This window comes from Leopardus geoffroyi, chromosome C2 (assembly GCF_018350155.1).
Source record: "Leopardus geoffroyi isolate Oge1 chromosome C2, O.geoffroyi_Oge1_pat1.0, whole genome shotgun sequence".
Classification (NCBI taxonomy): domain Eukaryota; kingdom Metazoa; phylum Chordata; class Mammalia; order Carnivora; family Felidae; genus Leopardus; species Leopardus geoffroyi.
The window spans coordinates 9,297,902-9,318,845 of NC_059333.1; the positions used below are offsets into that span (position 1 = coordinate 9,297,902).

Consider the following 20,944-nt stretch of genomic DNA (forward strand, 5'->3'; position numbering starts at 1 on the left):
CGTCCAGGGTGATGCAGTGGCCTACCCAGGTTCCCAGAATCAGGCCTGTGCTGTCCAGATCCTGTGTCTGCTTCCTGGCAAGGGTCCCTAGGATGAGTTTAACCTCTGTGCATGTTAGCTTGTGGCTCTGAGATACGGAGAAGAGATGGAGATGTTCGGACCATGACCTGAGAGTCTCCCGTAAACCTTAGCACAGGCGAACAGAGCTATCACCTCCCACCCATTACTACCAGGTCTGCTCTGCTTGCTGACACGTCCCTAGGGTCCAGATGATTGTCTGACACACAGCTGGCACCCAAAAACACGGGGAGAGGAGTGTCACTCTTTCCCTCTTATTACGACCCGAGTCACCTTCAGCTTACTTGTCGATAATCAGTTCAAGGTACACAAAGGCATTTCGTACAGAAAATTACTACCTCTTTATATTAACAGTAAATTTTGTTCTCTTTAACACTAGTCTGGGGTACCTGGCTGGCTCAGTCTGTAGAGCACGTGACTCTCGATCTTGGGGTTGTGAGCTCGAGCCCCTTGTTGGGTAAGGAAATGACTTAAAATCTTAAAAAAATAATAAATAAAACTAGTCTGACCCTTTTAGTCATAAAATACTTGAATTTTACTGTGCACATGATGCACATTACCACCTCTGCAGAAAAAAACAAAACTGAAGAGGCACGAATGACAGCCAAATGTTCAGGAAAAGCACACAGAATGGTTTGGTGGCTAAAGATATCGACTGGTCTTCTATTGAGGCTGAGCAAACAAATACAGCTTATCTCGCCCAGCTCTGAAAACAGCCCAGCAAAGGCCCCGATTTGAGGCAGGAGCGCCACTCACTCAGCAGCGGCGGCTGCAGCGCACTGGGCAGGCCGACAGGCCGGTCTGGAGCTAGGAAGAGATTCCTACAGCAGGAGATTTGAGAAAACCCCGGGAGAGCTCCCCTCTCTCCGGGACCCCTCTCAGGGGATGACTGATGCTTATATAAAGCCCGACCCCTCTCCAGGGACTGATGCTTAGATAAAGCCCATCGCAGACACAGCGGTGCACTCACTGCCGCGGCATCTCCCTTTGCTGGAACAGTGTATTCCCAAAGTTGGTTCCACGGAACACCGACCACGAGCTATTCACGGAGGGTTCAACTGTCTAGCAATGGGGGAGGTGCCACCTAAGCTATCCCTTTTGCATTCAGAGTGCACAGGCTAGTTCCCTTTGTTGGAGAAATGCAGCTCATGTCTCATTTTATCCTAAAAAAATTAATAGACATTAAAAATGTCAATGATGCTGTAGTTCAAAAAAGGGCAATTGTGACAAGACTTTGCTAAGGAGATTAAAGTGAAGGGCAAGATAACTGGGTTAAAACTCAAGCAACTCTCTGGGGCGCCTGGTGGCTCAGTCGATTAAGCCTCTAACTCTTGACCTCGGCTCAGGTCATGATCTCATCGTTCCTGAGACTGAGCCCCGTGTCAGGCTCTGTGCTGACAGTGTGGAGCCTGCTTGGGCTTCTGTCTCTTCCTCTCTCTCTCTCTCTCTCTCTCTCTCTCTCTCTCTCAAAATAAATAAATAATCCTTATATATATATAAAGAAAAGCCAAATAATTCTCTACTAAGTAAGAATCACTCCTATCATCTCCAATGTGAAATTAGCTTACACCGTTTAGAGCCCGGGACGCAAATGTTTTCTATTCAGATCGAATCAGCAACCAAAGCAGCCTCCGGACCCCTCCTATTTCCATGCCTCCTGCCTCACCCCGCCTGCCGCTCTCTCGTGCCTCCTGCAAACACAAGCTCACTCTCTATTCAATGGATAGTCAGTGACACAGGCTGTTTGCTGTAAGCCCCAAGCCTTTCCCAACTTGCCACTTGCGTAGAGGATAGTCACGGAAAGCCAACCTGTCACAGGAGCAAAGAGCTCGGGTGTGGCCATGTGAACAAGCACAACAGTGACAACAGTGTCCTGCACCACCACAGATACATGACCAGAGTACAAAAATTCTAGAGCCAGCAGAGCTGATCATCATGGTGCCTGGAACTGACCAAAAGAAAGGTCAATAAATGTTTCAACTACCATTTAAGTCAGGCTTTCTCAACCCTGACACGATGGACTTTGAGGCAGGTAAGTCTTCACTGTGGGGACAACCGTGTCACTGCAGGATGTTTATACTAGATGCCAGTAACACCCTCTCCATCTCAGTGGCAACAGCCAAAAATGATGCCAAATGTCCGTGGGGGACACGAATCACCCCAGCTGAGAACCACTAACTTACATGAAAATCTCTGCCAAGCAGTTTTTGCTTGCTTACAAACCTCTGACAATATTCACCTTTCCTCCATTTCCTCAGGAGTTCGAGATTTTCTCCAAACTACTCTTGTTTTCTCAGTGCAGCAAAACAGAGCTATGAAGCTATTTCACAGCACTTTTATTTATTTTATTTTATTTTATTTTATTTTATTTTATTTTATTTTATTTTATTTTATTGTATTGTATTGTATTTTATTTGAGAGACAGTGCGCACACAAGTGGGGAAGGCGCAGAGAGAGGGAAACAGAACGAATCCCCATGCTGTCAGCACAGAGCCAGACTCGGGGCTCAAACTCACAAACCATGAGATCAGGACCTGAGCTAAAACCAAGAGCCAGACACTAAGCTAACTGAGCCACTCAGGTGCCCCTCACAGCCACTTTAGAAAAGACATTCTGGCCAGTCGTCTGCAGGCATACAAGGGTCGGAAAGCCAGGGTGAATAAGAAGTCCTAACACCGGTCAGAGTTTCTGTTCTTAGGGTTCACTGACACACAAGCCAGGAAGCCTCCACCTCCGCGAAACTCGTGAGTCACCCTGCCCGCAGCGGCCCCAGCCCAACTCACCCCTCTGCATGTGCTACCAACAGGACAGCAGGACCCCCACTGACCCTCCTTTCCCTGTTCCTGCACAGTGTCTGCTGGGGGGTGTCTGACTCAGCTCCAGAGCACTCGGGGAGAAAGAGCTGACGACTCTCTCAAAATGATGACTTCTCTCAAATTAACACGGACACGGAGACCAAAGGCTTTGGTGCAATCTTCCCATTACTGTGCCCGTGCACACCCACTCAGAGATTCTAGAACCCTCGACCAGTAACCACCTAGGAGAGCTGAAAACGAAGGACTCTGGGGTGCTGCAGACACTGGGCCTGGTTTCCTGTCACAGCTCCATCTACCCAGTGATTTCACGCAGCTCTACTCAGCTCTTGGTCGGATGTCAAGAAATCACAAAAAAAAAGCTATGTTAAGCAATGTTAGCAACTGTTCAAATGAACCCTCATTGATCAACTAAGACAACACGCAAAAACACCCCAACTATTTATGCTCTTCTGGTGTGATTCATTCTCATAGATTAAAAAAAAAAAAAACACAAATCGCAACACATTTAGGGAACTGATGTGTTCATCTGTCAGATGACAGAAAAAGCGTTTACGTACACACACGTGAACATACCATATTTGTCTGGGAAACATGAATGGGCCAAAACTCCTAGAAAGAGCCTGAACTAGGAGTCAAGAGACAGATCTGGTAAGGGACCTCTAGTTGACTCCTACATGACCTTCCATTCACCACCTCCACACACCTACCGATCCTGCATGCGGCCACCGGCTTAACAAGGCAGTGACGCAGACTCTGCCTCCTACAGAAGTGGACGGCTGACCGGACCCACGGCAAGGGGGGGGGCTCTCCGCTGGGAAGTGGGAAGCCACCACCTGCTCTATGTGAAAGCTTGAAATGTTCCAGTGTAAATTTTTGGTTAGGTTTGTCAAATTCCACTACAAATGCTGTTGACTTAAATGCACCCTTAATAGCCACTAGCCACAATCCCCCAAACCATTCTAGTTATCTGGTTTCTCTGAATTTAGGGGAGCACTCCAAATAGACCTTGGATTGATTCCTTGATTCCACCCCAGCCCCTGCACCCCCCAGTCACAGCCATGACAAAGGTGGGGTAGCTGGGGCCTCTGGCGTGGGGGAAATCTGGGCAGTGCATTGTGTAATCAAATGAAAACTTTTGCAAGCACCAAGGTTTCTAAACCTCCCAGTCAGGCTGCACGCAGGCTCTTAAAACAGGTCCTATTAAATAGAGGGTAATCACAGCGATCAGACGGTTGATACAACGGAAGTGAGTTCTTATGTGATAATTCCCCAGACAAACAGGACACGGTATATACCCAATAGTGTGAATAGACTTATGCCTTCTTCTGCTCCTAAGCACGAGTGAAACAAGCCCTCCATGAGTTTTTATGCTTAGGAGCCTTACAAATGTCCCCAAAGTGCTGCTGAAAGGTGTCGAGCTCTTCTGCTTAGTTAGCATTGCCTTCTCGAGCCCCAGCCATCAATGAGCATGGCTCTGCTTTCGTTCAGAAGCAGCCAGGTGTAATGGGAAGCAGGAAGACTTTGGAATCTGACCTACGTGGTTCAGAATCCCAGCTCTGCCACTCACTGACCATGTGACTCTGGGAAACCTTACCTTCTGACTCTCACCTGTAACTGAAGGCAGTTCCCAGGAGAACACAGCATTCGGTCAAGCAGGGACCACCACGGCAATGTAAAGCATCACCCCGACTTCCGCACCTTTCCCTGCTGCTCCTTCTTCCCTGCTTCTTACACAGCAGGCCCCCCAATATCCCCCCGCTGTGCACCAGCATGTCCTCCTGCACCCCCTCCCCCGGTGCACCAACACCATCCCCCCACCAGCAGTCCCGCCGCCGTCAGCACTGGATGAGACCCACCTGTCGTAGATCTCCGAGCCCTCCTCCAGGCCGGGCAGCAGGCCCACAATGAAGGCCTGGAGACTGGGCAGGAGAAGCTTCTGCAGCGGGAGAAAGTATTTCTCATACAGGCCAAGCAGCACGGGCCTCACGGACATGGCCGCGTTCGCCAGAAGAGGAAACAACCCATAGCTTTGGGAAAGAGAAAGGGAGATCGGGGTGGGGGATAAATGAGACACCGAATCAGAAGTTTGGCACAATCACCCAGCCAAAGGGGATTTTCATTTTTTTATTATGTTTTTAAAAAAATATTTATCTTGGGCAGAGCACAAGTGAGGGAGGGGCAGAGAGAAGGGGACAGAGGATCTGAAGCGGGCTTTGCACTGACAGCCTGACAGCAGCGAGCCCAACTCGGGGCTCGAACCCACGAACTGTGAGATCATGACCTGAGCCGAAGTCGGACGCTCAACGGACCGAGCCACCCAGGTACCCCCAAAGGGGATTTTCAAAAGCAGCCAGCTAGCCATTTACATTAGGGACGGAGATGCTTGCCTGGCACGGGATGGTCACAATGTGCTATTCGGCAAAGAGCGGACGTCTAGGCAGGATGCACATTACACGTCCACTTAGGACACACTTACGGGGAGGCCGGGGAGGATGCCTCCAGAAGGTGAGCCCTGACCATCTCCTGCTGACGTCTTTAGGATGAACTGTTGCCTACCACTCCCCCACGTTGCTTGTCCTTTTCTAATCTCGTGAACTGAAATATGATTACTCAGGTAACAAAAAAGTAATACGGTAGGGAAGCTACTCTACCTGTACAGGAACAAATCCTTGGCCAGCCATTTGGTCCCCACAATTTTGAAGATAATCTCATAGGTTTCTAGGGCTTTTAGGTGCACACCACTGGGCAAAGCAGGATGGAGGCACTGGGCTAATCTCTTGCTGATGAGGAGCCGTCTTGGCAATAAGGAATACCTCAGGTTACTCTGAAGAGCCTGGAAAACAAGAGGAAAAACAGGAGGAAAAAGGGAGCAATGTTTACAATGGAAAGTAAATCTGTCGAGGCCAGGAAGACAAGAACAGATTCAAAAGGAAGACAGAGGGTCATCGTGGGGAACACCGGGGGGGCCACGAGCCAGGGGGCACGGGTATCAGGGAAGCCCCCAGCAATGCTGGAGATGAGGCACGTATCAAAATCAATAGCAAGGAAGATTCTGTCACCATCAGACCAGCCTCTTGGCCACACATAGGAAGCCAGGTACAGGTGAGGGCTCCAGTCCATGCATGAGGCTCAGCGGAGCACAGACCGTATTGGGGGAGGTGACCCCCGTCCCTAAGAAGACCCTCGTTCTTGCACTGAGGAAGCCCTTGGACTCTGTCCAGGGAGAAGAAGGGGTCTGAGTTATCCCCATCATTCTCCCAGCTTGGCTTCACAGCCGGGGGGCTCTGAGCAAGGGGTCACCCCAGAAGAAATGGGGGGGGGCACACCTCTCGGCCATGACTCCTGGCATCTCCACCAGCTGGTGATCCTGCTGGGAGGGACCTGCGTCCCGCAGGAGAAACGCCCAGCCCCGTTGGGATGCGGCAACGGCACTCCTGAGCCGGGCCTTGCCTGGGTATTCGCAGTACCTGAGAACCATGATCAGGAGTGTGAGCGGACCGCGGCCGTTCTGCCCGGCCTCAAGTGACCACAGGCAGAGTGCTGCGGTTGGGTGGGTCCTCATGACTCAACCTTATGAGACAAAGTGTCTGTCATTAGGGAACAGTCCACAAATATTTGCCGAAGGCCTACAGGGTGAAGTCCACGCTTCTCAAAAAGCCACTCAAAGGCCTCCATAGCGTGACTCCTGCCTGCCGTGACTCTTAATACTTCAGATCCATCTGCGATTCCTGCCTGGCTCTCTGCCCAAGCTCTGTCCTGTCCACCTTGCTAATCTCCCTCACATGAGACCTAGCGCCCCGTCTCACGGAGGCGGAATGGTTCTCCCTGGCAGGGGCCCCCCGTCCCCTTCCCCGTACTTAGTTCTGGCTATTCCGGGTTCCATGGGCATATCTGTCACGGATTTACAACCCTGTTCTACTGATCATCTGCTCCACGGCTGACTCAGGTGGGCAGTGACTTGAGGGCTGGGTCTATGGTCTTCCTTCACCTGTCACAATCACTTGGGCATTCTGCATAGCACCTGAAACAAAGCTGGCGTGTTCTGGAAGAATGTCAGAAGACATGTGTGATGCCACCTGCACTCCGTGTCACAACTGCTGGCCGCTGGACCACATGTTCTTTTGATCAACGAAGAAAATGACCTTAAACATACACTGAGGTTATGCAGGAGGCAAAGGGAAAGGAAGGAAAAGAATATTTTTCATCGGAAGGCTGGAGTCTAACTGAACTCTTGAATTCAATAAACCTATGTTTCAAAAAGTAAAAAAAAAAAAGCTCATGCAACTAGAAGTCATCAAGAAACACCTTGAAACAGTATATATATGTCTGATATTTTAAAACAAAGGGAAAGCCAACAAATTAATGTTTTTTAAATGTCTCCTGTCAAAACAAATCCTGAGGTGACTGGAAACACATGCTGTGACAAGGGATAAGAACAAACTGAGAGTTTTGGCAGAGGGAAAATGAATGTGGGAAACGCACAGGAAAGCAGGTGCAACAGCAATGTAACCAGCACCCGGCTTCAACGAGTATCAACTCCCGGCCAATCCTGAAGACGCGGCTTTTGGAAAACCACGTCTGAGACTTGACTGGCTTAACAATAACGTGGCTGTGGGCTTTCTCCATGGATTCAAAAGCAGGAGAGAGAGAGCCTCTGTCTTCACCTGTAACAATTATTTCTATCAGGATAAAGCACTTGTTTTTTAAGTCACTGCCTACTCTCATTCGCCTCAGTATCCTCAGGACTTCTTCTATCTGAGGTGGAAAAGATGTGATGCACCTCCCGTGGTGGTCATCTGGGACTCGCCAGCATCTGCTTCCCTTGGGCTGTGCATGTAGAATCCCATTTCTCTGCCCTTGTGACCCTAGGTGTGGCAGCATGACTTACTCTGGCCAGAGAGATGAGTAGAGTGATACGTGTCATATTGGCATAGGCTCTATGAGCCAACTCAAAGCTTGTCGGGTTCTCTTCTCTTGACTCTAAGATCATGGAAATGTGGGTTGAGCTAAAGCCCTTCCCAGCCTGGCTCCCTGAGAAATTACAGAGCAGAAACCTCTTGCAGCCCAGTGAGGCAGAACTCAACCATGCTGTAACACTCACAGAGATTAGGGATTGTTTGTTACCCTGGCATAACCCTCCTTATCCTGACTGATACACCTCTTCCCACATAAATGCAATAATGATGAACCACAACCATTCTTTCCAAATGAAGGGGGCTGCTTGCTATTTCTTTTTCATTTGAATGTGTGACTTCATGTAATTTGAAAAAGATATAGGAAAAGAAATATAACCAAGAACAGAGGCTGTAACCAGCAAAGGTGGACCTGGTTGTTCATTGTATGCCATCCACGTTAATCGACGCAAACACGGCATGCCTGAGACAGGGGCTCTGTGCTGTTGAGGGAAAGGTGCCTAGAAATATAGGATGCTGCTTGATCTGAAAATTCAGCAAGAATAAAGGAGATAAGTAGATTGTACGCAGAAAACCGGGAAGCTGTTCCTCCTTCCTGGTAAGAAAAACGCCAATTAAAACTACAAGGAAATACCATCCTTTTCACCCATCAGACTGTCAAGTTCGATCAAGGCGCACAGGTTCAGGAGCGGAGCAGGGCCAGCCAGGGACCATGAACCAAGTTCCTCACCTGGAGTCAGGATGTGGCCAAACAGAACTTGCGAGCCTGCTCTGTGGAACAGTCAGGACATTCCACCCTGCAGATTTCCATCACCAATGACGGGACTGAAATAGTGCCTCGGTCACAGTGGCTGTGCTAACCCGCTTCCCACAGAGCCTGCCACTTAACAGGTGCTTCCACGCTGAGGCTAAGCAAACAAGACTGTAGTATCGTTAGACCGGTTTAACATGTGAGCGTGGGGGTGACAGCCTGGCATTCCATTTGCTCACTGGGCAAATTCTTTAACCTCTCTGGCTATAGTTTCATCTATAAAAATGAAGATCATGGCACTTCACAAAGTTGCAAGCATCAGATGAGACACCACATGTAAATAGGACAGCACGCTGTCTGGCACCCGGGAAGCACATGACCTCTTACTATAAGGACAAACTGAAGGGGCACCTGGGTGGCTCAGTTGGTTGGGCATCTGACTTCGGCTCAGGTCACGATCTCACGGTTTGTGAGTTCAAGCCCCGAGTCGGGCTCTGTGCTGACAGCTCAGAGCCTGGAGCCTGCTTCGGATTCTGTGTCTCCTTCTCTCTCTGCCCCGCCCACGCTCACACTCTGTCTCTCTCTCCCAAAAATAAATAAACATTAAAAAAAATTAAAAAAAAAATAAGGACAAACTGAAAAGGAAGCACAAGACTTAGAGATGGAGAGAAGATACACTGCATTTTAAAAGAACTGACTGATGGGCAGGGGCATCTGGGTGGCTCAGCTGGTTAAGCATCTGACTCAGTTTTGGCTCAGCTCAGTGACCTGAGTTCGAGCCCTGTGTTGGGCTCTGCGCTGGTAGCACGTAGCCTGTGTGGGATTCCGTCTCCCTCTCTCTCTGCCCCTCTCCCACTCACACTGTCTGTCTGTCTCTCTCTCTCAAAATTAATAAATAAACTTTAAAAAAAATTTTAAAAGAATTGACTGATGGGGGACCTGGGTGGCTCAGTCATTAAGTGTCTGACTTCGGCTCAGGTCATAATCTCACAGTTCGTGAGTTCAAGTCCCAGATGGGGCTCTCTGCTGTCAGTGCAGAGCCCGCTTCGGATCCTCCTCTCTCTCTCTCTCTCTCTCTCTCTCTCTCTCTCTGTCCCTTCCACCCCCATCTCAAAAATGAATAAACATAAAAAAAATTTTTTTTAAAGTTTCTCTAAAAAAAATAATAAAAGAATGGACTGATACCCAGTTGTTTACAGATAATGCCCTTTATTGTCACAAAAGCAAACAAGGACACTAGTTAGGGGTGCTGATGAGGAAGGGTGAAAAATATATCAAATCAGAAAAGCAACACTCAAACCGCTCTTATGTTTGGTGGTAAGATCACTGCAGACCCAAAATATGATGAAAATCCCAAGAGACACTAAAGCGAAAAAGGAAATCTGCACAGAGGAGGTAGAGTTGGGAGACCATGAAACTTCCTTTTAGGAAGACAGAGGCAAAGATAAACACCAATGCTGAAGATTAAAAGGGATAATAAAGTATTACTTCTTAAATAATATTTGAGGCAAAATTTCTAAACATTTTGCAAGCCTTAAAACTGGAGATTAGAATCGCCTGTGAATAAGGAATCTACTCCTGAAATCATTGTTGCACTATATGCTAACTAATTTGGATGTAAATTTTAAAAAATAAAAAATAAAATAAAATAAAAAACTTAAAAAAAAAAAAGAATTGCCAGTGAAATGCTTTGTCTGTAGTGCATTTATTTTTTTCAACGTTTATTTATTTTTGGGACAGAGAGAGACAGAGCATGAACGGGGGAGGGGCAGAGAGAGAGGGAGACACAGAATCGGAAACAGGCTCCAGGCTCTGAGCCATCAGCCCAGAGCCTGACGCGGGGCTCGAACTCACGGACCGCGAGATCGTGACCTAGCTGAAGTCGGACGCTTAACCGACTGCGCCACCCAGGCGCCCCTGTCTGTAGTGCATTTAAAGCACTTTCTGAAATAAGGGATTCCCTTAGACAGAGCACCTCCTCCCCCAGAGTGATGGACTTCATGCAGGAAAGGAGGTTGGGGGCCCTATTTAAAAACACTTTTTAAAATGTTTATTGTTTATTTTTGAGAGAGAGAGAGAGAGAGTGCAAGCAGGGGAGGGGCAGAGAGAGAGTGGGGGACAGAGGATCTGAGGCAGGCTCTGCACTGAGAGCAGAGAGCTGGATGCGGGGCTCAAACTCACCAACTGTAAGATCGTGACCTGAGCCGAAGCGGAACGCTTAACCGACTGAGCCACGAGAAGCCCCTAAAAACACCTTCTGCGTGGACAGTACTAAGTAGCATCTCGCAAACATGCCTGAAGGGGAACATAACCTAACTCTTGATGCCATTAAGGAAACAGTGATCTGCTCGCCATCACCCTACCCTGTGTGCAGAAGCTGGGGGCGGTGCGGGGGAGGGGGACCAGTGAAGGAAGAGCCAGTTGCTTCTGGTCAGTGGTCACAAAGGTGTGGCGTCCCTTTAGAAGACTCCCTTTCTAAGACTTCTCCTTTATTCTCGTTGAGGGCTAATGCGTGGCCATGACGGGAACGGCTCCATGTTTTCAGGGCAAACTTAGATGAGAATGAGTCATCCAATGATTCACTCCGCCACTTTGGCTGCTAAAGATTCAGAGCTCAGGGTGGTGTTTGAGCCACCGTGTCTTTTTTCAGGAGCTCCTCTACCTGGAAGCTGTCACTTAGGCATCCCTGGACATGCGGAAGCGCTTGGCCCATGTGGCTGGCCCACTTTTAGGATCTGAAAAGCACTTCTCAGTTGGAAATTGGAGGCATTCTGCCGCATCCTCTCTGAGAGTGAGATCAAGCCAGATGCCCAGAGCTGTCACTGCTCTTGAAAAAGTAAATGTTCTATTTAGAATAGCCCTGGCCTAGGAGGTTTCAAAACGGAGTGCTGGGCACTGGCGATGGGCAGGTAAAATGGTGTAATCACTGTGCACACAGCATTGTGCATGGTGGCCCCTCAAAAGATTAAACATTTGACTTGTTTACCAAACTACCATATGATCCAGTAACCCCACTGCTGGGTACACGTGCAAAAGAACTGAGAGCGAATATTAAACAGATATTTGCACACCCATGGTCACTACAGCACTGTTCACAACAGCCAAAAGGTGAAAAACACCCAAATGTCAATGAACTGATAAACCAAATGTGGTCTATACATACAGTGAATATTACTTGGCCTTAAAAAGGAAGGAAATTGTGGGGCACCTGGGTGGCTCAGCCGGGCAAGTGTCCAACTTCGGCTCAGGTCACGATCTCACAGTTCATGGGTTCGAGCCCCGCATTAAACTCTGTGCTGACAGCCTGGAGCCTGCTTTGGACTCTGTGTCTTCCTCTCTCTCTGCCCCTCCCCGACTGGCACTCTTTGTCTCTCAAAATAAATAAACGTTAAATTAAAAAAAAAAAAAAAAAAAAAGGAAGGAAAGAAATTCTGACATGCTACAACATGGAGGGCCCCTGAAGGCATTGCACTCAGTGAAAGAAACCAGACGCAAAAGGACACATCCTTTATGACTCCCCTTAAGTGAGGGACCTATCGCAGTCAGATCCACAGATACAGAAAGCAGCATGGGAGGGGTCGGGGGAGGGGAAGTGAGTGGAGCTAATGTTTATGTCTAACGGAAACAGGCTCAGGTTCGGATGGTGGTGACTGTTGTATGCCCCTGAACTGTACACTCACATAGTTGAAACGGCAAATTTTATATTACGTAGATTTTATCACCCCAAAAGAAAAAAGAAATGAATGCTGTGTTTCACCCAACCGCTCCTGCGGCCGGGCTACAAGAACCATGAACTCTCGAGCGATGTTTGCATGTTGGACAAACCACAAACTCTTTCCTTATCAGAGAACAAAGGAACTCCTTTTAATAAACCCTGAAGGGACCCAGGGACTTGGGTCCAGCCTCTCCTGAGTGTTTCTAACCCTTCAATAGCAAACTAGCCACCTTGAACTGAGTCCAGCTTCCACTGCTTGAAAACTCCTGATTTCCCTTCATCCGTTCCCAGCTGTTTAAGAGTTGCCAAGACTGGACCCCTGGTGTGGACGAGGGAGGGCTGCGCAACTCTGCCTCTTTCCTGCCAGCCTCTATGCAGACGCTTGCTTCTCCGGCGGGCAAAGCCCAGTGAGTATTTCCAGGGAAGTTTCAGAAACTGTTTGGGTTGTGTTTTTTAGGAAACCCAAAACCCAAGCAAGTTAACAGATACATTGACAAACAGATACGGATAAGTATACAGATATAGTATATATGTATTTATATTCCATCTACAACACGCATGGTAAACACGGAATAAAAATGATGTTTACCAAAAGAAAAAAAAAAAGATGAGAAACGTTCTTCAGCTACAGAAGAAACATCTCAGGGAAACTCATGAATCTGGAAGGAAAAAATGGCCATGTTTTCAGAGTCACTTGGAAAAGTGCTAAACAGAAAGGAAAAGCTAGGATCAAACCAGAAATAAACCTTCCTTCCTTATTTTCCTCAAGAACTACACTATTTTAAAAACATTCCTTCAGCTATAATCAAGATACAATTATAATATTTTGGACTTCATTGTATGTGTAGGCTCAGCAGGTTGACCTGAAAATAATAAAAAAAAACTTAAAAAACGTAAGTTTGGAAAAAAAAAAAAAAGGTTTGAACCACATCCAAGCTTCATTAATAGAGACCAGGAAGTGTCTCACTTTGCCCCACCCAAGACAACATCTGTGTCGCACTTTGTTAAACTCTGACAGTAAACTGTCAGCCTATCTGACAGTCTGACGTCTTCTAGGACTCTCAGCACAATTTAGATACCATTCCGTGTAGGAAACATGATTAAAAATTCCAAAAGGGTAGACCACCAACTCAAAAAAGTAACTTGATGCACTTAAACATGGTTTAAGACAAATTGTATGTAAAGTGTATTTTATCACAATTAAGAACATTTTAAAGGGTCATTTAACAATATGGGTAAGGGGGTGAGTTATATTTGATTTTTAAAAAGTTTTGGGGTGCCTGGGTGGCTCCGTTGGTTAAGTGTCTGACTTCAGCTCAGGTCATGATCTCACAGTTCATGAGTTCGAGCCACGCGTTGGGCTCTGTGCTGACAGCTCAGAGCCTGGAGCTTGCTTCAGATTCTGTGTCTCCCTCTCTCTGCCCCTCCCCTGCTTGTGCTCTGTCTCTCTCTCTCTGTCTCTCTCTGTCTCTCTCTCTCAAAAATAAACATTAAGAAAAAAAAGTTCCTAGAAGAGCTCACCCAAACCTAATTTTGCGCGGTGATCACCCTGACTTTGGAATTCGGAATGCCAGATGCCCATCTATAAAGAAACTCAAGCAAGCCAATTTTAAAGCAGGTCTCGCGTCAAGCGAATGGTAAAATACCAGCAGGTCTTCCTTCTGGAAGTTGGTCATCTCTAAAAGGATGTTCATTTCATGCTATGAGAATGAAGCCAAACAGTGAGTAAGGCTGGCCAGGTAGCACGAGCTTGAACACTCATTAAATACTTGGCCAAGGGACACCCGCGATGCCCTTCAGACAGAAGGAAAACAGAACAGACACTGAGTAATAACAAAGTGGCCAGGACTCCCCACACTAAAGTAGGCCAAGTGCTGAAGGTGGGGATGGTGGAGAGCGTCACGCCTTACCTGACATGGCAGTGCCTCAGCCACCAGGCCAGCTGGGGAGGGCTACAGACAGGAAGAGGACAGACAGGCCCCTAACAGCCACTACACGATGTTGAGATTTCACAGATAACCAATGAAGTCAGCTTTTGTTTAACTGGGGGAGTGACACGGGCTCAACCCCTCTGTAAAAGAAGAGCTTCCTTCTTTAAAAAGGTCACGGGCTGCAACATGACTGTCCTGCGCGGGACGTGTCAGCTGACCGCTCAGGACCAGCCCACAGCACAGTGAACTGAGTGAGCAGTCCGCTCTCGACCAGGGTCACAGCACCCACACCCCACAACCCTGGCAGGGCGCCGCGGCCTCTGGTTCACTCAACCTTCCACAGGAGGTAGAGACGCACAAGAATATGTTTCTGCTTTTAAAATTCCTTACGCTTATTTTTGTCCCTTTTGAATCAGCTCCACCTTACTGCTATAGCTGATATTAACTTATACTTTCTGAGCAAACACCATGCTGCCTGCATAGGAGCACAAGCAAAGGCTGAGCACACACAAAGGCGGGAGACGTTACAAAGCGCGGCCCGAAGGCAGAGCAGCGGGCTGTCCGGGCCGGGCTGGGGGTGAGGGGTGGAGGGGCACATGGCAGGCCAACCCCAGCCGGAGCCACCGCTGACTACCTGATGATACCACAAGCCCTGGGCCCCAGCCTCTGTGGGGCTGTCTCGGGAATCCATTTTTCCGAGCTTAACTGGAGCTGGCTGGGCTGTGGAGGGAATGCTGTGCTGGTCTAACTCATGACAAGGAGAGGAAGGGGCAGGGGCCCCGTGATGATGAGCACGGGCTCGGAATCAGGTGACCTGGGGCCCCATCGGGGCACCAGCCTTGCTCAGCTGCCCCGCTGGGCACAAGTTCCCTGGAGCACACAGGCCAGACTCAAAAGGAGCTGAAAGGTTCCACGTTCATGCCGTTCCCACTTCCCCAGGGCATCGGGATTAACAAGGAGTGCATTCGACAGGATCACGGGGTGCACCCCAGGCTCTCGCTTGAGAGGACTGGGGAATCTCCACACTGGGTCGGGAAACTCCTTTTAAAACACAACGTGACAGACGCATCGCTACCTCACAGAGGGCAAGCTGCGACACACGTGTTCCAGTATTGCTCTTTATTTTTCCCCTTCTGAGTTTATTACAACATCTAGATCGTAGAAGCCACTCCCTCTCACCACTAATGGCGATTTTCCCAGTCTTCCACATGGAAACTTTAGACGGCTAGCTGTGACGCTTTCCAGGTTTTCAGACACATCTTACTCTTTCCCGGCTGCGGTGCAGGTCCTGAGCCCTCCCTTACACCCAGGCACCCCTGTGTGGGTGCTGCGGCCGCGCTGGCTGAGCTGAAACACGGGATGCTGAACTAAGAAGTCTCAAGCAAGCCTGACCTGCATTCACTGCCTTCACCAGTAAAAGGGGTTGAATGACACCAACTTCGGAGAATTACAGGTTTGAAAAAACAATGAATGACAAGCATATAAGGGGGGCTCACTAAAGGGAATCATTCTATTTTGGGGGCTATGAGCCAAGAGGCTCAGGGGTGATGGAAAAGGGTGGGAGGAGGTCACGGCAGCAGAGTTAAGATAGTGAACCACACGAAAGGAAATGAATTAGTGAATTAGAAGGGCAAACACGCCCTTCAGAACTAAACGCGGAAACATACATGATATAGACAACACAAAATACTTGAAGAATTTATAACCATAAACCAGAAGATCTAATAAAAGCCTATCGTTAAGATACTAAATGACTCAGTGTCTGGACATATGTTCTTTTCTGCTTTTCAAACGTATTTTAATCCACATACAAATGATATATTTAACAAACAAACCAAAAGCCTATTATGTGGAAACCAACTTGTTCAAGTCAGAGCCAAAAAAGCAGCAAGAGTATCTTGGAGAAAAGAGTCTCATTACAAATCCCAAACACGCTTCAGTCCCAAAAGTTCTACTCATAGAACTCCATATTCTTTCAAAGTCACAGCCAGAAGAACAGAACTGGCACGCTCAAATGGGACTGAATATTATCCCCTCCTGGGCAGAGGTTTCTCTAGAGAGCTCCAGAGCAGCACTTCCTGATCCTCAACGTTGAAGCAAAATGGGTTCAGCAGGGCTGTGTGGAGCTTGGGACACATCTTCCCAGCGCTCTGGCTCTGACAGCCCACAAAAGCCTCGGGCACCGGAACGCACTGGGCTCCTGTGACCCGCGCGTGCAGCAAGGAATGTAATTCAGAGTCACAAGCCGGGGGTGAAGAAGAAGAACACACCGCCCCAACGCTGCACTGCCTGTTCCAGCTGCTCCGAACCTGACCTGTGCGTCTCCTCCTCTCTGCTCTTCCTCTGCTTCCCAGTCCCTGAGACAAGCCAGCTGCATAAAAGCAGGGACAGCTGAAGAACAAGGTAGCTCTTGGTGAGGGGGAGGGAAAAGGCTGCTAACCAGGCACACAGGGACGGTGACCAAGGTGTGAAAGCCTGGCTCTTTCCAGATCCATTCAAGCCCAAAGCCGGCTCCACTCTGCAAACCCCAGCAGCTATAAAACTGCCCGGGACCCTCAGAACCAAGATGCTGAACACATGGCTGGCATAAAGCAGGCATTCGAGGAACACTGCCCCTTCAGAAACACAATGGGGCTTCTGCACTGACGGTGAAACCCGTGCAGGTGGGGAGACAGAAAATCCTCTGCAGTTTCTCTGAAAATGCCTTGATGCCAGCCAGAACCACGCCTGTGCAGAACCTGTGCAGATGGCGAGGGCACAGATCAGCAGGGGACATTCCGTGCCTTTGAAGGACACATAAACACCTTTACTGCTGAGAAACAAGCGTGCTGCTTCTGCCCCCAGAGGAAACAGGCTCCCACGGGTTAAGGATGGTCCAAGGTTGCGGACTCAGTTACCAAGCTTTGGGCTGTAAAGCACAGGATATCCAAGTATACAAATCTCAATGAAGAAACATATCACCTCACAACCTAGAGCACAACCTAAAGTCCAGAGCAGTGATTCCCAAACTGGGGCAATTTTGCCCTAGGGACATGTGACCATGTCTGGAGGCATTTTTGGCTGTTATAATGGGGTCTGGGGGTGGGATGTGGACAAAGGCCAGGATGCTGATGAACATTCTATAACGCCCAGGGCAGCACTCCCTGCTCCATCACGGAAGGTCACCAGCACCAAGGCCAAGAAACTGGTCTCGGGGAGCATATTCCTGTATTTGGCTAATGCAAAGGGCTTAGTGACATCCTAAAAGCACCTGAACCTTTTCATGCTTGTGTGCTTCTCACGGTGAGTTGACTTATCCTCAGCCTTTTCCTACTGTGGCCTCAGATGTCTGCCACATATCAGCCCTAAATTCCCCCTCAATTAAAGAGAGGAACAAAACGTCAAGTGTTGGTTCCTTTCCTGTCTCTTCATATTAGAGGAAACCCTTTCCAGAAGCCAGCTGGCCACACCTCATAGGTCAGAGAAGGTCACATGCTCGTGTCTGAAATCAATCCCTGCCCAGGGAAATGGAATTACTAGGAAGAAGTCGTAGACCAGTAGCATTGACCTCCGAGGCTGGGAGATGGGAGCTGCCACGCTGCAGCACATTGTTACCTGATGCCTACACATAGCTGGGTTCTTCCGACGAGGAGGCAGGGGGTGAGCAGCTGGGGAGACAACCAGCACGTGTGTCTCAGTCTAAGCAGCGGTGAGCTTGAACATAAACCAGGGCGCTCTGCTTTTTTAAAAATGTATTTTAAGAGAGAGAACTCAAGTATGCACGTGAGTGGGGGAGGGCAGAGAGATTGGGAGGTGGGGAGAGAATCCCAAGCAGGCTCCACGCTGTCAGCACACAGCCTGATGTGAGGCCCAATCCCACCAACTGTGAGACCATGACCTGAGCTGAAATCAAGAGTCAGGCGTTCAGCCGACTGAGCCACCCAGGCGCCCCTGGGAGCTCTGCCTCCAAGCTCAGCGCCCCTTCCTTCATTCCACAACATCTGAATTAGCGGACCTTCCAGCAGATTGATTTCCAAGGCGTACCTCTGCCACCGAGAGAACTAGTTTAAGTACAATCATCACCAAAAGCACATGAATAAGGTGTAAGGCAGAACTGTGCTGCTTTGAAAAGAGCAATTCAACACTTTACAAACTGATCAGGTAATGAAATGCCATGCTTTCTGGCTACGTAAAGATGAGAAGTCATTAAAGTTAGTAAAGAATGAATAAAGTGATGTCTGAGGAGACAGCAATCTGATGGCCCTACAGCGCTGAGATAACAGTGAAACAGGAGGCACCACCATCAGAATCCACATGCGCCAGGTGGGCGTGGGGACTGCAAGGTGCACCCGAATCATGCCCCCTGCTTCTGTGGTAAGGCTGTGGCTGAGCCCTGGCTGCGCGGCCAGAGGGTAATTTTCTCCCTTGAAGACACGAGTGGAAGTAATGTGTGGCATTAAGGTCTATGCATGCTCCTATATGCTGATCCCCCTTCCCAGGGAACAGAATGGCAGCGAACAGAGCAACTCTGCAAGCCATGTGTTAAAGATGGCAGAGTCCTGGGCTTGGGTCGCTAGAACGACCGTGGGGAAGAGAGCTGCCCATCTGGAACACCACGCTGAACCAGTACACGAGCAAAAAACTTCCATCTTACTAGTGGCTCTGGATTTTTGGACGGCTCTGTTACGGCAGCTGACATTTCTGTAACTGATATACCACAGGTGTCATCATTATTTAACATTGTTCCAGTAACTGCTACTAGCAAAATAGGAAAAAACACGAATTCAGTATTGATTGATCATATGTATGCTTGTCTAGCTAAAGAACTCAAAACAACTAGCTGAAAATAAGTGAGAACTAAATTCACTAAGATGGCCAGTTTTCAAATCTTGCAAGTTAATCACTTCCTACATACCAACAACCAGTTAAAACAGAGAGTGGGAAATAAACCCAGTCATACAGCAAAAATACGCGTATAAAGTATCTAATACATTTAGGAAACAGGAAGGACTTATGCAAGAAAAATGATTAAGTTCTTAGGGACAAAAGTGAATACTCTCTCATCAGTGAAGAGAATGCCTGCATTTCCACGTGGGAGAGCCAACTGTGTAAAGATGTCACCTCTTCCCCCCAATAGTCTACAATTGTTACCTAATACCAGTCAACCCCTCAAGGACTCCTTTCACTTTATGAATGACTCCGAAGTCCATCTGGAGGAAAATGACCTGGCAATGGTAGAAAAATTCCAAAAGAGCAGAGGGGTTTGGTTGGTGTAGACAGAGACAGACACACTCTATAGCATGGTGGTTCAAGGGCATAGCTTTGGCACCAACACACACGGATGAGCAGAACACAGACTCGTGTGTCCGAAGGCTGAGCTCCCCGTCCATTGACACGGCCCCTGACCCCACCTCGATGGACCTTGGCAAAAACAGACACGTGGGGAGAGATGTTCCTTAGAGCTTCATGTAGAATCAGGGAAAACTGGAAGCAAACCAGTCCCACACTAAAGGGCTTCCAGACTTTGTCCCCTTCCATACAACCTCCCTCTCTCTCTTCTTCTCTCCCACATACAAGACTAGAGCTATAGATGAACTGGTCAACTAGCCCTTTTTTTTTTTTTTTTTTTTTTTTGCCCCCTTATCTTATCATAAGCATTTTTCGCTCAGGTGACTGTAAGACTACTCCATCCGGATGGCTACATCCATCATCATCCTGTTGTGGCATGACTTAGACTCCTGCCACCCCCCCCCATCGAGGGGGGCTACTTTCACTTTTTTGTCTATTACATACAATAAAATAGTGCAGATTCTTATGGTTATCTTTGTGTTGTGCTTCCAGAAGATCAACACAAATTTACAGCGATCGTGTACTGTCTAATGAGTAGTTCTTTGGGAAATGCAAAAGCCACAAGGGCCAGTACTGTAGTCCCACTAAAACGGCTAAATTAAGGACTGTCCGTACCAAGCACTGGCAAGAGTACGGAATATATGGAGTTCCCGTACACTGCCGAATGGGTGAAAAATGACACGACCAGTCTTGAAAATGATCCGGCAGGTTTTTTAAAAAAGTTAAATATATATCCACTGGAAGCGACCCAAATGTCCATTAATAGGAAAATGGGCAAATAAATGATATATACCCATGGCATCCTGCTCAGCAGTAAAAAGGAGTGAACTCTCCATCTACACAACAGCCTGGATGACTCTCAAAACAGTTCTGCCGAGCGACAGAGACCAGACCGGGGAATAAAGAGTATATGCCCTTTGATTCTGTTTATATAAAATTTTAGAAAATGCAAACCAGCGTTATAGTGATAGAAAGCAGATCCGTGGTTGCCTGGAGAAGGGGGCAGAGACGGGAGGGAAGGAGAGACTGCAAAAGGGCATGAGAAAGTTTCTGGGGTGACAAATACATCCTATTATCTTCGCATGGGGATGGTTTCACAGGGATAGACACGTGTCAAAACTCATCAAACTATACACTTTAAGTACATCTAGTTTATCGCATGCCAACAAAGCTGTAAAAAAAAAAAAAGGAAAGGAAAAAGGAAAACACCATTTGAAAAAAGATAAATAAATGGGAATGCCTGCATTTGGCTCAAATACAAGCTTGAATACAGGTATTCATGTTCAATCAGTTGTCCTTTTTGAAAAATAGCCACATTTAATTCAATTCCTTCTGCATTAGTTTGCTTGAGTTGCTGCAACAGATACCGCAGACCAGGGGGCTCAAACAACAGAAACTTATGTCTCACAGCT

At 48.0% G+C, this 20,944-nt stretch overlaps 1 protein-coding gene across 3 annotated transcripts in view; it reads right to left on the minus strand.

Annotated features, from left to right (window-relative positions):
* DOP1B (DOP1 leucine zipper like protein B) overlaps nt 1-20,944 on the minus strand; it is a 104,267-nt gene that overhangs the window by 66,070 nt on the left and 17,253 nt on the right. For all 3 annotated transcript variants that reach the window (XR_006718219.1, XM_045501429.1, XM_045501430.1), the window contains exons 3-4: nt 5,546-5,727; nt 4,751-4,921 (exon numbers count right to left, since the gene is read on the minus strand). Coding sequence is in view for 2 of the 3 variants with exons in the window: in XM_045501429.1 (XP_045357385.1) it covers nt 4,751-4,921; nt 5,546-5,727 (353 nt within the window). In the remaining variant the exon portion in view is untranslated. The remainder of the gene's footprint in view (nt 1-4,750; nt 4,922-5,545; nt 5,728-20,944) is intronic.